Raw genomic sequence first — 14,946 nt, 5'->3', positions numbered from 1 at the left:
AATTGTATCTGATAACTGTATTTTGCGGCTATTTTGATTTAACAGGGAGATTCCGGAAAGATTGTTTCAAATGACAATGTCCACGGGTGGTTAGGGGTTGTGGCGTTGGTGTCCAATAGCCTCTGTGGCTTGAACAAACTAAGGTTACCTAGGTAGCGCCATCAGGCCCCAAAAATAAAACTGTCCTAGCAGCGAACAAGTATTTTTCTAGAACAACACCATTTAAGGGTATGACATCCGGATTCACTCGATCCTTGAGCAACTATATCGAGTACGGACTCGAGATTTTACGCGCTGCCCCTGAATTGTGCCGATAGGAGTTGATACTCATTTAATTTTGCGGGCGTTCGTCAGCGAGGGATTCTTACATCAGCATCGGCAGAGCTTGAGGTTACATTCTGCCATGAGAATTGAGGCAAAATAGTTACTGAAATCAGACGGCATGAAGTCATGCCAAGAAGAAATTTTTGTCTGTGACGATATCAGCTACTTGCTCAACCATATCTTCAGATTTAGTTATAAAGAACGCGGATTGGATATGAACTAAGGCAATTCGATCAGTATCTGTTGAATACTCAGGCTATCAAAGAAAGATGAAACACTGTGTTATATCCATCATCGTAACTTTTATAATCTCGATTTTCAAATGCTGTCTCATTGCTCTCAATGCACCTGTCGAAAGTCCAGGGTGTGTTATTGAATGGTGCATTCTTCCTGGCCCCCACAACATCCTTGCCGATATTTTACTGGGGTATCATAGCTTTTCACGAAATCCTCATGGACCCTTTCTTAGACTTGATACCAGGGATGTATATCAATTCAAGAAAGTGCTCCATAGGAATATTCCCAGACCATTAAAGTTAGAATCCCAAACTGTATTACAGTTCAGACTATTGAAAACACTAACGAGCAGCCGCCCAACATAGAATAGCGTCTCGTATTGCACAATGTTCCATCACCTAGGTAGTATAACATTGTTAAACGCACTCGTTGAGCCGAGAGACATCGCTTCCTTCTTGTCGTTATTAGCTAATCGATTCTATAGCATGTAACGAATGTCAGCAAGAAGGAACCGTAACTGATCTCCAGCAGCTAAATGAATCTCATGTCTACTAATTTCGGATCATGCAAGGTGATTTGATAGCATTCTTGTGATATAACTCTAAAGTTTAATTTGAAGTCTTTGGTATATATATTGGTCAAATTAAGACGTATTTTTGCATCCATCAGCTTTCCCTGCATCTTTTTCACATTCATTCAACAAATCTTATTTTTAGTTTCCTACCAGTCATTCTTTCCACCTTATTTATTTCATCATGTATTTGAATCGATTGATTATTTCGACATCGCTTCTCGCCGCGACCACACTTGCAGCTCCCTTGGATGCTCGCGGTAGTTCTACCTCACCAGCCAACGCAAAAGTCACTCTACCAGCAGCATTCACCTCTGGCGCCGGGAACAAAGACCCCAACTCTAGCGTTAGCACTGGTGTTGGCAAAGGTGCAGATACCTACAAGTGCTACGCCGGTGGTTGGCAATCCTTCCCATCATCTTCTCAATGGGTGTCATTTGATGCCATGTGGAATAGTTCCACTACGTATCTCAAAGAATCATGTGCCAATACTGGTGCCTTCGGCTCTGGTGATAGCCCGGCACAGATTGATGACATGTATAACTCAATCTTGTCGGTCGCTAGTGCCAGCTTTGTGGATCCAAGATTCATCTACGCTACAATCTTACAAGAAAGTAGCGGATGTGTCAACATCGATACTAGCCAGAACCCAGATCCAAGTCAACCTGACAACCCGTATGTTTTAGTTTACTTTCCTATCTTAGTTAGCTATCTTTCAAACTCAAATCACTAACAGTATCCCAGTGGACTCATGCAATCTGTCGCCGGTGTAAAATTTGTTGGTAACTCCGCATCTGCTTCCGCCCAAGCGGCATCGATCCGCCAAATGATCGTTGATGGTACTCAAGGCACAGCTAAAGGCGACGGGCTCGTTCAATGTATCAATCAATATGGAAACATCTACGAGGCAGCTAGATGTTACAATTCTGGCGAGGTCAACAAGAGCAATCTGAACGATGCCGAGGGAGCCACACCAAGTTATGTTACTGATATTGCGAACAGAATGACTGGGTGGTTGGATGCGCCACAAAAGTTCAGCTCTTGCAAGAAATAAGCTCCATGGTGTGGTATGGAGATACGGGTTAGATGGAGATGTGTAGAGCGGCTTTGGCGGGGTACTTAGGGGCAAATGAGCAAGGAGCTAGGTCTCGCTTGCGGAGGTGTAGTACGTAGTTTGTGATTTTTGTGTGCTTGGAGCTGGAAAACTTCATACAGTGTATAATTTGGGGTGTGTAATTTGCAATAGTCCTGACTGTAGTATAACAATCTGTATCCCTGGACTATCCAGTCTATCTCAAAGATTGTCATCGTGATACATGTTGCAATAGCTTTCATTATTGAATCGATCCAGATTACCAAATTTGTGTTTTTGCTCCAGATTTTCGGAACCGTGAACAATAATGAACTGAGGATTAAAGAGCTTAGACTAAAAGATTAGTGGTAAGTTTGGAGTATCAATTTCATGAGGTCGTCCCGGTATCTCCGAAAGATGTGTGGCCTGCAATCGAACTCAAGTTTTAAGCAAGATTATTGATCAATCGTTGGGAAACTACAGCTAGAATCAAATGGTAGGATGTAGAATATTCTTTTTATCATACGAAGAAATCTTTGCAGCATGTAATCTACCACCCTGTCTTTTTGCCATTGCTTCTCACGATTTTCAAATCATTTACTCATGAATCTTTCGAAAACCAAAAATAAATTCAAAGATTAAAACACTCAAAGATAGCTATCCATATGCTTTCCTGCTAACAATAGAAGTAACAATCCATGTTGCGATTCTAGACAAATTGATATATTAGCCCATATCCGAAACCATAAAGAGATACTGCTCTCACCGAAATTGCATCCAAAGAGGTACCAGGATTAGTCCAACCACCAACACTACAATTTGGCATCCCAGAGTTCACGCTTGTAGTCCAAGACTGGCTTCCATACACAAATCGAATGTAATCAGATGGATTGCCATTAAGCTCTGGGGTAATGAGAAGAGGAAAAGGTAAAGTGGTGTTGAAAACGTAAGGATTTCCATCCCCGGCGACCTTTGTAATATCTTTTAAGCCGTCTTCTCCATTCCCCATGACCGAAATATTATTTCCAATACCATCTGTTATGTTTCTTATGTGCACTTTAAAGATGACCTGTTCATTGCTTGGTCCAGAAAAGCTTTTGAATTCTTCGAGGTGAAACCAACATTTTCCTGCGGTGTAATTCTGGTTACTTTGAGGAGTGATGCGGTACGTAACTGGGTCCATTTGAAGTGTACCGCCGGCCTTCCAATTTGATGGGTTCCTGGCAGCATCGGAGTCACATGCTGTCAACTATTAGCAAGTTTCATACACCTGCAAACATGATAAAGAATAATTACTATCCATGATTGTTGTCATGTTATTGGAGCAATAGTTCTTCATATCATGCGTGATATTCATCCCAGCTGGCCAGTCAATTGCCAAATCAACTTCATAGCGGCTACCTCGGTTGTAAGTACGGAGTATTGAGCCGCTATCTTTATCTTGTGTGCCTTATTTAGCAGCCTCTTGACAGAATGTATTGATTTGATTCATCATGTCATCGCGGGCCATAAATTTATTGCTTTCGGAATTGCATGTTTGCTTAGGTGTTGAGGTAGGAGATATGACGACAGAAATTGAGTTATTCAATTGTGAGACTGAAGAGATAGAGGTTTCTGAGGGTTTTGGCGACCATGACATTGAAGATGACGTCGAGGAAACAAAGGTTGTCGATTTGATATCTGTTGAAGAACTAGGTGATTCAGATGTTGATATCGATGTGGGGATGGTCGAAAGACCCACTCTACTAGACGAAGCTAGGAGACTAACAGTTGTTTGTGAGGAATCGCCAGATTTACTGAGCCCTGTTGAAAAAAGACTACTAGTGGTCTCGGAACATGTCGTCGGAGGGGGCCCAGAGGTCTCAGCTGTCGTGATGATGATCGGAAGCGTTGATGTCGTCGGAAGATTAACCCCCATAGAGATTGTACTAGTCTTAAAGATAGAGCTATTATGGTTAGCCACTATGATAGTGGTACAGAGACAATTACATGAAGATGCATTCAGCTCGTTTCCAAAGACGGAAGATGTCAACACAGAACCAAAAATAATGGAAATAAGATGATAGTGCGTGAACCGTCTTACAGGTATCATATTCAAAGAGAGTGCGTACATGATGTGAACTTATCTTTCACTTGGACGGAAATATCAATATGCCAATTGATCGAACTAACTTGGATAGAAAATAGAGCCTAAGAGCAAGCTACTTATAATGTTCTACGCGTACATAATTGCTCCATTCTAGATTAATCATGACACCAGAGAGTTGATTCTATTTGACTCATACCATATAGCAACATGATCATTTCTAATCATTTCTATCTCAATTCGCAAACATGTGTCTCTTGAATAACGATGCAAAATTTAAACTGTAGCACAAAACAATAGAATGTGTGATTCAAGATTGTCCATCGATCCCCCAGAAGACAAAAAAAAGTTAGCCGAACATTTCTAAATGACATTGAATCCTCGAAGCAATCCAGTCTCGGAAAGAAACTCACTTGGAGGGAGCAATCAAAGTCGAGTTCCAGATTACTGAAGGAGTGTGAACGCCTTCTAATATTTTGAGAAGTACCTGAGGAACTTCAGACCCCTGTAAAGTCCCTAGAGCCTCCGCTTTTCTTGCGACGACAGAGCATTCACTACCATAGATTTTGATCGCGCTCCATTAAAGGGGAACTTCGCTTATAGCATGACAACTGAGAGAGTAATCTCACAATTCAAGACCAGGATAAATTATAACACTGAAAATATATAGCACAATTGCGGATTAAGTTTTACTAGACTCACCCTTGGGCAAGGACTGATATGTTCTTAACCGGGGATATATTGCCACCGAAGATATCACTGCCAAGAATGCCGCGACGACGGGTGAAAAGAACGAAAACTGTAACATGTATACCGCTCCGGAAAGATCTTTATCTTTTTACAAGCAAGCCTGATAAAAGCTCCACCAGTCAATACGTCGATACTTTTTTCGATGATCATGATAATGCTTGAGACAACGGCACAAGCCCGCGGATAATTTGAAAGTTAAAAATCTGGTGTAGCCAGTGGATAAGCAGAACACGGCACGAATCCTTCTGTAGATAGGGGAGATTTTGAAGTGTTTCGGGAGTGGCAAAAACGGTACGATTGTCAGAAGTTTGATTCATCGTCGGCGTTGCCGATGAAGATAAAAGACTATTTATCCGACGGAGCCTTTGAAGACGGAAAAACGAATATCTGCGCGTCAACAACATGATTATCCTTGGCATGCTGTTCTTTTCCGAAAGTACTACAGAGACACGGGAATACACGGAGGGAACTAATGTCTTATAAGATTCTTCAAGATACATGCATGCATCAAGGTTCATCTGTAAGTTTGACCGCCGGGTAAAGATTACGCTGATATCATCGAAGCTGGGTTCGAAATATCGTAAGAGATTGTTGGGCCTTGTCCGAATCCCCTGCCAGGCTGATGAAATCTTCTGGCTCAAGACTAAACGGGTTCTGTTATAGATCTGTAAGGACCCTTAGTGTCAATTATCTACTGGTTTTGAAGTATTTGGAATTCGACATAGAATGTGTGTCTTCAGCTTTTATCAAACCCTTCACACCCTGCAGCCATCAGTGAAGATTATGCACCTGCCTTGATCCTGAAGGTTAATATCGTGATGAGAGTGGCGATTTCCTTAAGCCACAAAGTAGAGATTTCACAGGCTCTGCTTTCATTGTGAACTCAATAATAACAATCACGTCAGATGTACCGAAAATGAAGCGATTGATATCTTGCCAAGCTGTACAGTCCCTTGCGAGATCACGAACGAGAGTATATGTTATGCAAGCCCATGATAAAGAGCAAGGGATGACAATACATGGGTAATTGTGTGTGTATCTATCGATATCGATGCCACGGATTGCATTCATCTTGACTCAAAATAATAGAGAGCAGAGAACATTCGCTGGATGTGGAAATGTCCCAAAGGAGGCAACGGAGCAAATACAAGGCTTGCCTGGAAATAGTAATACTTCCAAAAGGAGAAATCAAGAGTGGTATATGATGCTCCATACACTAAAGAGCTGAATATGACCTGATATCAAGCGAGTCTGAGGCTCTTCAACATGAGTGCTTGTTCATTGATATCTCCTTAGGTAGATAGTCAATATGGTACTGAGAGACACTGAAAAAGTTGTTCTGTACTGTACGATTCCGCGTCGTTCAAGACAGATATTGCTGGTTAACTCCTTTCTATTTATATCATTAAATGTGCGTTATAAATTATCAAGAGGATAAAATTGATGAATTAAATGAAGATATCTCAGCACAGAGCTGACAGTCGAAGTGCGCGAGATTCAATAAACGGCTTTACTTCGGCTTTCTGACGCGCGACGCGCCACGAGAGGCTGGTGCACTCTGTTCTGTCCCATCTTTGAACCTCTTTTCGAGCGAATTTGATGTAAGTATAGTCTCTCAAGACTCTTTTCGCTGGCGACATAGATTAATTAGACTCGTCTCGGGCTTATGACTTTGTTCCGATAGACATTGTTCGCGCACTCGTTTGCAAAACAATTCTGTTGACTTTCTTATGAAAAGTGCTGCCCTGCCCTCTCACCTGGCTATACTGGGTCAGTCGGCTTTAAAGTCTCGATCGCAAGTTCACACCATGCTTGCCTCTATACGATGCTCTATAGTTAAGCTTTTATTGGTAATACCGAGCCATTGTGGACGGGTGGACGCGAATGCACATCAATCAGTATTTTTCAGCGCACTTCAAGTACTTACGTACCCCCAATGAAGCATCATTTGTGGGTGTAATTGGCGGCTAGATAGGATCATAAAGCCCCAGAACTTGCGAGAAACCTAGGCTTTGAAGTTAGCCCGAGGATAAATCTCGGGCTTGTGAACCTAATTTTCCACTCAGCCGTGCTTTATACACCGCTGACAGCGTCCTAGTCCTCATTCCAGATCTTACACAAACCTCACAGAGACCCGTGCAAGAACTACACCATGGAGATACCTATGTTTGGGGCAGATTTTCATGAATCATCAGTATTAATTCAAGGAACCAGTCCACTTCACCCCGCAAAAAATGTCTAGTGACATTTCTCGGCAGTCCGAGCTAAGGGGACGCGTCCACCTGTGAGGTATCGTCCACTTCTGGGCAGCTGCCGGACGTCGCATTGTCCGTCCAATGATGGGATGTATCTGAATACATTTATCAATATCCCAAACTTCTCTCTTTGTTGCGTAGCGTTCGTCTCATCTCAAGCTTCATTTTCAACGACAAAGAGTTTCTTTTCATCATGCGCTGGTGTTCGATATATATTTTACCGACAGCTGCTTCAGCAGCTGCTATCGTAAATGCAGCCAATACCACGGTCACTTCCATGCCATCCGTTACATTGGATTATTCGACCATTGTTGCCACCGCTGGTAGTGAATCGATTGGATATTACAAGTACCAAAACATTCGTTATGCTGCTGTTCCTACTGGAGATCTTCGTTTTGCAAAACCACAGTGGCCCCCAGTTGAGACCGTTGTGAACGACGGTACTTTGGCTCCAGAGAATGTTGACTGCGCAACTTACGAAGACTGTCTGTACCTTGATGTATGGGCACCTGCTAATAGTGCCAACAAGAGCCTGCCCGTCGTTGTATGGTCACATGGAGGTAGATTCATCTTTGGAAGTAAGGCAGCGGTCACTCCTGAAGCACTCTTCGCCTTGAGCAAGGATTTCATCTTCGTTGCCTATAACTACAGGCTTGGAATGACAGGTCTAGCTAATGGTCCGACCCTTAATCACGAAGGCGGAACTTCGAATGCTTTAGTTTGGGATTCTGCGCATGCTTTCGATTGGGTCAAAAAGTATATTAGCCACTGGGGTGGTAATCCAGATGAAATAGTGGCCGTTGGATTCTCAGCCGGTGCTTCACAGGATCTTTTTCAGATTACGGTATGAAAAACTGATCATCTTTTCCGATCCAAAACATGACTAGATGACTGACCCTTCATGTAAAGAAATTTGCTGGTCGTGCTGAACAGACTTTTGCTCGTGCGTACCTTATGTCCCCAGGCTATGTACCCGGAGCTGGCCATCAGAATGCTGAGGTGAGATTTCCTATATCTCCATACTATCCTTGAGTTGATTGTTGATAAAATATCTAGGCCTTTTACCAAAACGTATCCAGCTCCGTTGGGTGCTCGGGTGGTAGCTTGAAATGCTTGCGCTCTGTCAACTTCACAACCCTTCAAACAGCCGCTACCAACATGGTAGCTAACTACACATATCAATTCCAACCTCGTGTAGATGGGGACTTCATTTCCGATACATGTGCGTTCTCAATTATAGATACTGTTTCATTCATTACTGACTAAAGTCAACAGACGAATCTCAGCTCTATCAAAAGCGCTTCAATTTCACTGGTCCTCTAGTAATAACCCACGAGCTCCACGAAATCAACAACAAATTACCTGCGGGTGTCAATACCAGCTCTGATATCGCCCCTCATCTCCGACTATACTTTCCTTCTATTACAGATGATATTGCCAATGAAATCCAGGATCTTTACCCCTCAGCCGACTATACAAGTGAAGGACTTCGTTTTGCAGACATAGACCAAGACTTCGAGCTTGTAGCCCACAACTACGCTTTAACTGAAGCACTTAACAACCAAACCTGGAACGCCATGGTGGCGCTTGGTGTAGCTACTCACGGCATGGATCAAAATTATTATTGGTACAGTAACTTCACTCTTGTTGAAACAAATACCACTACCACTACAACTACGACTGCAGCGGGTGCCGGTATTGTCACTACTACAGACATTGATTTCAGTGTTGCGCTTAAGATGCAAAAATATTTGGTATCGTTTATCCTGACTGGGGACCCAAATGAGATGTGGCCGGAAGATAAACTATACTGGCCATTACATGGAGGAAACGCATCTTCACCTGGCCAGGAGTTGGTTTTCAACGATACAATGTATATTCAAAACGATATCTTGGCCAGTGAAAAGAGTGTGTTCTGGAATAAGGCACTTTGGTATTAAAAAGTTCAAAAGAGCAAACTATCGCTTACAGAAGAATTAAGAATATATTTATCCATTTAAGTAAAAATATCTGATGTTGAGGATAGCCTTTGAGATACGAATCAAAGCCTGTGGGCACTAAGTATCGCTATCAATAATAAAGATCGAATGAAGTGCTTGAGAACCAAAATCGAACGGGAAAAACGTAAGGGCTCTTTTGCCCCACTAGACTCTTGGCTCGCTTGGTTGATAAGTGTAGAGTACTTCAGTTTTTCATGGTTGTATTCATTCTTAATCATTATTATCTATGGGAAGCTAGTGCTTAATATATGGAAGCGCTCGCGCCGTGCTAGCTAACACAGTGATCTCTATGATCACATGATCGATATCCCGACATAGAGATAATTAGTACTAAATATCACAACATCTGAAAGTTTCATGAGTAATGCTCATGCAAGACCATCATTTCAAACACGACGACAGGTGGAGGTGGGGGAGAGTGATAGGCGAAGCTAATAATGCGGGGTAAGTACCTCAAAACATTTATCGAGCAACCCAATATCCCAATTTCACATCCGCATGTCCAGAATCCCATTCAGCATAAAATTCCCTATACCCAGCGATTTCGGAGCAAAAATCGCTTACTATGCATTTTCCTGTATGATCAAAGAACCCGAGTACGTCTCATACCACAAACCCCGAGTACAATGTATTTCTTCTCGCCAACGAAAGGGCCGTATCTTGGCACGTAGTATTTCCTGTCCTACCGAGCCGAATATCCATACTGTGCAACGAGACCCGACGTATCCGAAACCGAAAGTCGGTTGGGTCCTTTGTTTTGCGTGCTTTTTTCATGCACATCTATTTTTCAATCTTCAACGGCCTGGCCCGAAGACTAAATCGTGGGAAAGCCAGGAGGTTGTATTGAAGATTGAAGGATATGTAATTTATCAATTGGGAGAGAAGTTTTAGTAACGATAGATACACCCATTGCGAATTTGGAGGGTTGTCATGGAGATGGGACTGAAATAATTCCGCGTTCACGTCCATCTCGAACTTGGGCACTAAAGGCATATGTCAAGCGTCCAGCTATATGCTCCATAATTGTAGGCTGTGATAGATTCAGGTGTCAAACGAACTTCAGAGATTAGCCTTCAAGGTCAGCATAATTCAATGGCTGAGACTGCTTGTTGTGATTTAAGTTGCATTACCGTGATCGTGATGAAAATTTCTCTCAAGTTTGCTTGGACTCTCTGCGACAAGGCGGCAACTGTAGGTTTAATGGAATCAACGGCACGAGACTAGATTGAAGGGACTTAAAGCAAACTCAGTGAGGCCTTAGCATACTGTCTATAGATAATAGCATCCTCCAGCTCAACTACAGACATATATTCTTCACATAGGCTTTCCAAAGTTCAAGTATTTTTTCCAATTCATATGTAAATAAATAAGCTAGAAATGTTTAATTACAAGAATGATGTCAATTACGCCAGACCCCATGTGAAAACAAGATGAAAGAGAACATTCGTCATCTGCAACAATTTTGCGCCCCGCATACATATCTAAAAAAAAGCCGTAATCGCATATATTCTATACCATGATCTCATCAAATCATACTCCCTAAACCATAAGTTCCCAATCACTTAACCCACTTTTTCAACCATTGACTCAAAAATTGCTTCACATATCCATCCTGGATAATATCAGGTGGGCTTTGCAGGACTTTACTATCTCTCAAGATAGCCTTGGTGTCGAATGTGACACCGACAATGTCATAGTCGCTAATACTAGTTCCCTTGCTGCTTGGTGGTGTAGCACCAGAGATACTGCTCCGAGGACTGCTAGCACCACTTGAACTTGCAGTAGCCTCTGCGCCACTGTATCCATGGCCATTGTTACTTTGAAGGTATCGCTGTTCGAAATGATCCAAAAGCTTGACGGCTGGGTTTTGTTCTTCCTGGCCGTTAGCAGCTGACTCTCTGAGCTTTTGTAACCAATCTCCAAAAGGAATAGCCTTGAAGTCAAGACCGGCTGTAGAAAGTTCGCCAAGAAGAGACTCCCAAGTAAATGTGGCAGGGTTGACCATGTTGTAGACAATAGGAGGGTTGGTGCTGTCAATGGCACATGGTCGAGGAAGAGACTTGAGCTTCTCATCAATTTCTAAGATGGCAGTGGCAAGAGTATCAACCGGGATCCAAGAGCAGTTCTCGTGAAAAATTGGGAGAGCTTTCATTGAAAGTGCGGATCTGATCATGGAGGGCACGAATTCAGCTTCGTTCCAGAAACCGTTATCCCTGTCTCCTACAATCTGTCCAATACGAAGAGCATAGGCTCGGGCTCCACCACGAGCAGCATTAAGAACCATGTATTCGCCGACAAGTTTGGATTGGGCATAGCCCATATTCAAAGCGTTATTGAAGTCTTCAATTGGAGCATCTGGAATAAGAGCTGGTGCAGGCGTGTTCTCAGCCGTGGAGATAGAGGAAGCGTAGAAAAGACGAGCTGGCTCTGAACGGTAGACAGCGAGCGAGAGGTCCAAAAGGTTCTTTAATCCAGCAAGATGGGGCTCGAAACTCTGTAAGCCAATGATGAAATTGACAGACCATGCTAAGTGAATGATGAGCGAGACCTCAGTCTTAAATTGCTCAATCATGGATTTCCCAAGACCAAGATCACTGAGAGCAAGATCAGCCGTAAAGGCGACAACCTTAGATCTTGCGGCAGGAGTGAGAGATAATCCACGGTCTTTGATAGATTTTAAGACTCTGTCCATTGGATTCTCTCCTCTAACAAGACAGTATACCTTTCTGAACTTGGGGCTGTTCACCATCTGGTATAAGGCATGAGCACCCAAAGAGCCAGTAGCACCAGTTAAGATCTATTTTCATGTAAGTATAATGGCATCACGAGGGTAGTGGAAACTAGACATACCACAACTTCCCCAAAAGTGGAGTATTTTTGAATCAATGATTCCATCAGTGGAACGTTATCTTTGTTTTGCTCACCTCCACCAGAGCTAAGAGAAAACAAGTATTGTGCTAAGGCTCTGACAGTTCCATGTTCGTAAACAACGTTACTGCTAAGTTGCTGGCCCTTGAGATCGAGAGTCTTCTGGATTATACGTCTCATTTGAATGGCCCTCAAACTGTCAATATCGGCATTAAAGAAATCGGTATCGATGGATTCCAGAGGATGACCTGTAATATCCTCGTATGTCTCGGTTAAGAAAACTTCAGTACTGGCGAGATCGAGTTGCAAAGTTCCTTCTGCATCTCCATCGAGACTATCGTATAATTCATCAATTTTATCCGCAAACTTCTTGTAAATCTGTGCGCGGATGATGCTTCCCTTGTCTGTTCTGGGGTATTCAATATCTGAAGCTACCAGACCGACCATTTCCTTGGTAATTTGAGAGAAGCCTTCAGCACGAGAGTTGGCGTCAACGATAGCTGGCCAGATAGCCTCAAGATATTCTTCGTCTGGGAGCACATCAGAAGCTCTGAAGATCAAGACACCTGGAATAGCTCTATCCACACCAAAAACGGCAGCTTCACGAATGATCTCTTCTTGGCGGAGACGACCTTCTATTGGGAGTGGTAGAACTTTCTCTCCATTGCTCAAGGTAACACGATCATCAAGACGAGTCACATATTTCCAAGTATCAGGAATGGTTGGATGCGGCTCGAAAACGTCCTTCGAACGCCATGAACCAGGCGCGGGGTCATCCGAGTTTGAGACGGACAATCCTGGATGGCTCTTAAGGTAGACACACTCGAATTGATTGTCACCGAGGGGGTCCATGTAGATAGAACTTCTGATGTTTTGGTAGATTCGAACGTAATTCCATGAGTCGTCGCCGTCGGCACGGCGCATAGTATCACCAAGAAGACCTGCTTCAGTACTAATTGAAGTTAGTAGACATAAGACAAAAAAGTAAACTAGTAGAATGGGATACTTACGTTCCGAATACGACACCAATATTGACCTTCTCAGAGGCCAAGAGATTACCGAGCTCGTCAGGTGTACGAGCACCGGCTGCAGTGACAATCTTAGCCTGTTTCAAATATGCCATACCTCTTGGATGCTCAGTTAAGAGTCCCAAAGCATACGGTACAGCATGAAAGACCTCAGGTTGAGTTGCTTCAATTGCGAGCATAAGGTTGTCTGCGGTCATTGGCAGAGTAGCACTAGGCAAGTTTGCCTTCTTTGCCATATACATAGCTTGGAGTGTAGTGGAGAGACCATACATGTGGTATAATGGAAGTGCACCGAAGTTATGCATTCCAGCACCTTGTACTGGATGGGTCAACACATTCTTGTGGGTAAGGAATACTGGTTTAGGTAGTCCAGTGGATCCAGAACTGTGCATGACAATGGCGACCTCATTGGTCTCAACCTCGCGATCGAATTCTCTTATGAAAGGCTTCTCACTCGCTGGACGTTGTACTCCATATTGAGCGCGCTGAGCAATGACGATAGATCTTAAAGTGGCCTCTTGTGCAACGGCATCACAAGTAGCAGCGATTTGTGGGGTATCACCACGGATTATGACCTCGCAATCTGTTTGCTTAAGCAGGTTGATGATAGCTATGGGTGCTATACGAAGCGAGAGGCAGAGCACAGTATAGCCCAAACGGCTGAGAGCGAAGAAGGTGACCGCAAAGTCTACATTAGATGGAGAGTATAGACCAATGACTTTTTTCCCGCCCTAAATTGAGAGTCAGACTGGTTGCAGTGAGTATTAGGTGCATATTCTGTTGACTTACAGGCTTCAATCCATTCTTGATGAAGTATTTGCATGCAGCATCGACGAATGAGTCAAGCTGTTGACCAGTGAAAGTCTCATAATCGCTTGGATTATCCTCAACCCTTGGATATCCCAAGATAGGAGCAGGAGGATTGTCTCTGGAACGATGGCGGATAATATCGTCGAGCACCCTGAGCTCTCCGAAGGTATCGTAAAGGTGCAAGATATGCTCTGGGGTGAGATGGGCCATTATGATCTAAACGACAACTAAGGAGGCTATAAATAGGGCGAAAGAGATATTGAGTAAGACTGGAGAGATAGTAGGAATGTTGATGAGAGAGGACTGAAGAATGAATGAAATCTGGGCTGGGGATCCGACTTGATAAACACCTTTCGGGTTGAGAATTCGGATGTATCGGTCAGCCATGGCTTTGTGACTGTATACCGAAAACGTGAGTCCGGTAAAGCAATCCTCGTCAATTCACCCATTCTTACACTCATCAGAGTTTATACAACTCCGGAATTGCTAAGGTGATTGTTTTCTCCACACTCTATGCTCCATACACATCCCTCATTCTTCCAAACACTCGCGTTGTCTGCTAGCTCTGGCAGCACAATAACTCCATCTCGGCAAATTTCCGCTTTGATTGTTTACAGATGGATGGAAGCCAATTGATATAACACCGGAGTTCTTCACGTAGCCTAGTTGTGGTGTCGCAAGTTCACGCTAAATGATTACCTGCACTGTGTACACACCTCGGAGCTCAAATTCAGACCTCATCAGAACTTCTGACGGGAGAGAATACCAATGGGTGCATTTAGCCAATATTTACTGCAGCACGATATTACGTGGCTATCGTATTGTTGAAGATTTCACCCGAGATGAAGAAGTCGTGTGCTTCTTCACTCGGGGTAGAACTTAGATTGTGATGGTTGGGTTAAGGTTCTGGACCACAACAATGATTAACCTTATGTCATCATTTCA

General features: G+C 43.2%; 5 protein-coding genes across 5 annotated transcripts; 3 read left to right on the top strand and 2 right to left on the bottom strand.

Moving 5' to 3' along the window:
• Nucleotides 1-1,316: 1,316 nt before the first annotated feature.
• EAE97_000147 (uncharacterized protein) lies at nucleotides 1,317-2,186 on the top strand (the record flags this gene model as incomplete). Its single annotated transcript, XM_038870657.1, has 2 exons — nucleotides 1,317-1,807; nucleotides 1,877-2,186. 2 exons carry the CDS (start codon nucleotides 1,317-1,319, stop codon nucleotides 2,184-2,186), a joined length of 801 nt encoding a protein of 266 aa, XP_038738018.1.
• Nucleotides 2,187-2,913: 727 nt separating this feature from the next.
• Nucleotides 2,914-3,673, bottom strand: EAE97_000146 (uncharacterized protein; the record flags this gene model as incomplete). The annotated part of the gene is made up of 2 exons (XM_038870656.1): nucleotides 3,501-3,673; nucleotides 2,914-3,446 (listed from the first exon to the last, which is right to left on the bottom strand). Exons 1-2 carry the CDS (start codon nucleotides 3,559-3,561, stop codon nucleotides 2,914-2,916), a joined length of 594 nt encoding a protein of 197 aa, XP_038738017.1. The 5' UTR covers nucleotides 3,562-3,673.
• Nucleotides 3,674-3,697: 24 nt separating this feature from the next.
• Nucleotides 3,698-4,267, top strand: EAE97_000145 (uncharacterized protein; the record flags this gene model as incomplete). The annotated part of the gene is made up of 1 exon (XM_038870655.1): nucleotides 3,698-4,267. One exon carries the CDS (start codon nucleotides 3,698-3,700, stop codon nucleotides 4,265-4,267), a length of 570 nt encoding a protein of 189 aa, XP_038738016.1.
• A 3,221-nt stretch (nucleotides 4,268-7,488) lies between these two features.
• EAE97_000144 (uncharacterized protein) lies at nucleotides 7,489-9,235 on the top strand (the record flags this gene model as incomplete). Its single annotated transcript, XM_038870654.1, has 4 exons — nucleotides 7,489-8,139; nucleotides 8,205-8,294; nucleotides 8,352-8,517; nucleotides 8,571-9,235. The coding sequence occupies 4 exons, from the start codon at nucleotides 7,489-7,491 to the stop codon at nucleotides 9,233-9,235; spliced, it is 1,572 nt and encodes a 523-aa protein (XP_038738015.1).
• A 1,618-nt stretch (nucleotides 9,236-10,853) lies between these two features.
• Nucleotides 10,854-14,211, bottom strand: EAE97_000143 (uncharacterized protein; the record flags this gene model as incomplete). Its single annotated transcript, XM_038870653.1, has 4 exons — nucleotides 10,854-12,092; nucleotides 12,146-13,115; nucleotides 13,174-13,922; nucleotides 13,981-14,211. The coding sequence occupies 4 exons, from the start codon at nucleotides 14,209-14,211 to the stop codon at nucleotides 10,854-10,856; spliced, it is 3,189 nt and encodes a 1,062-aa protein (XP_038738014.1).
• Nucleotides 14,212-14,946: the final 735 nt, after the last annotated feature.

Source organism: Botrytis byssoidea, assembly GCF_014898295.1.
Source record: "Botrytis byssoidea strain MUCL 94 chromosome Unknown BBYS_001, whole genome shotgun sequence".
NCBI lineage: Eukaryota > Fungi > Ascomycota > Leotiomycetes > Helotiales > Sclerotiniaceae > Botrytis > Botrytis byssoidea.
This window is presented reverse-complemented; position numbering and strand designations above follow the sequence as displayed.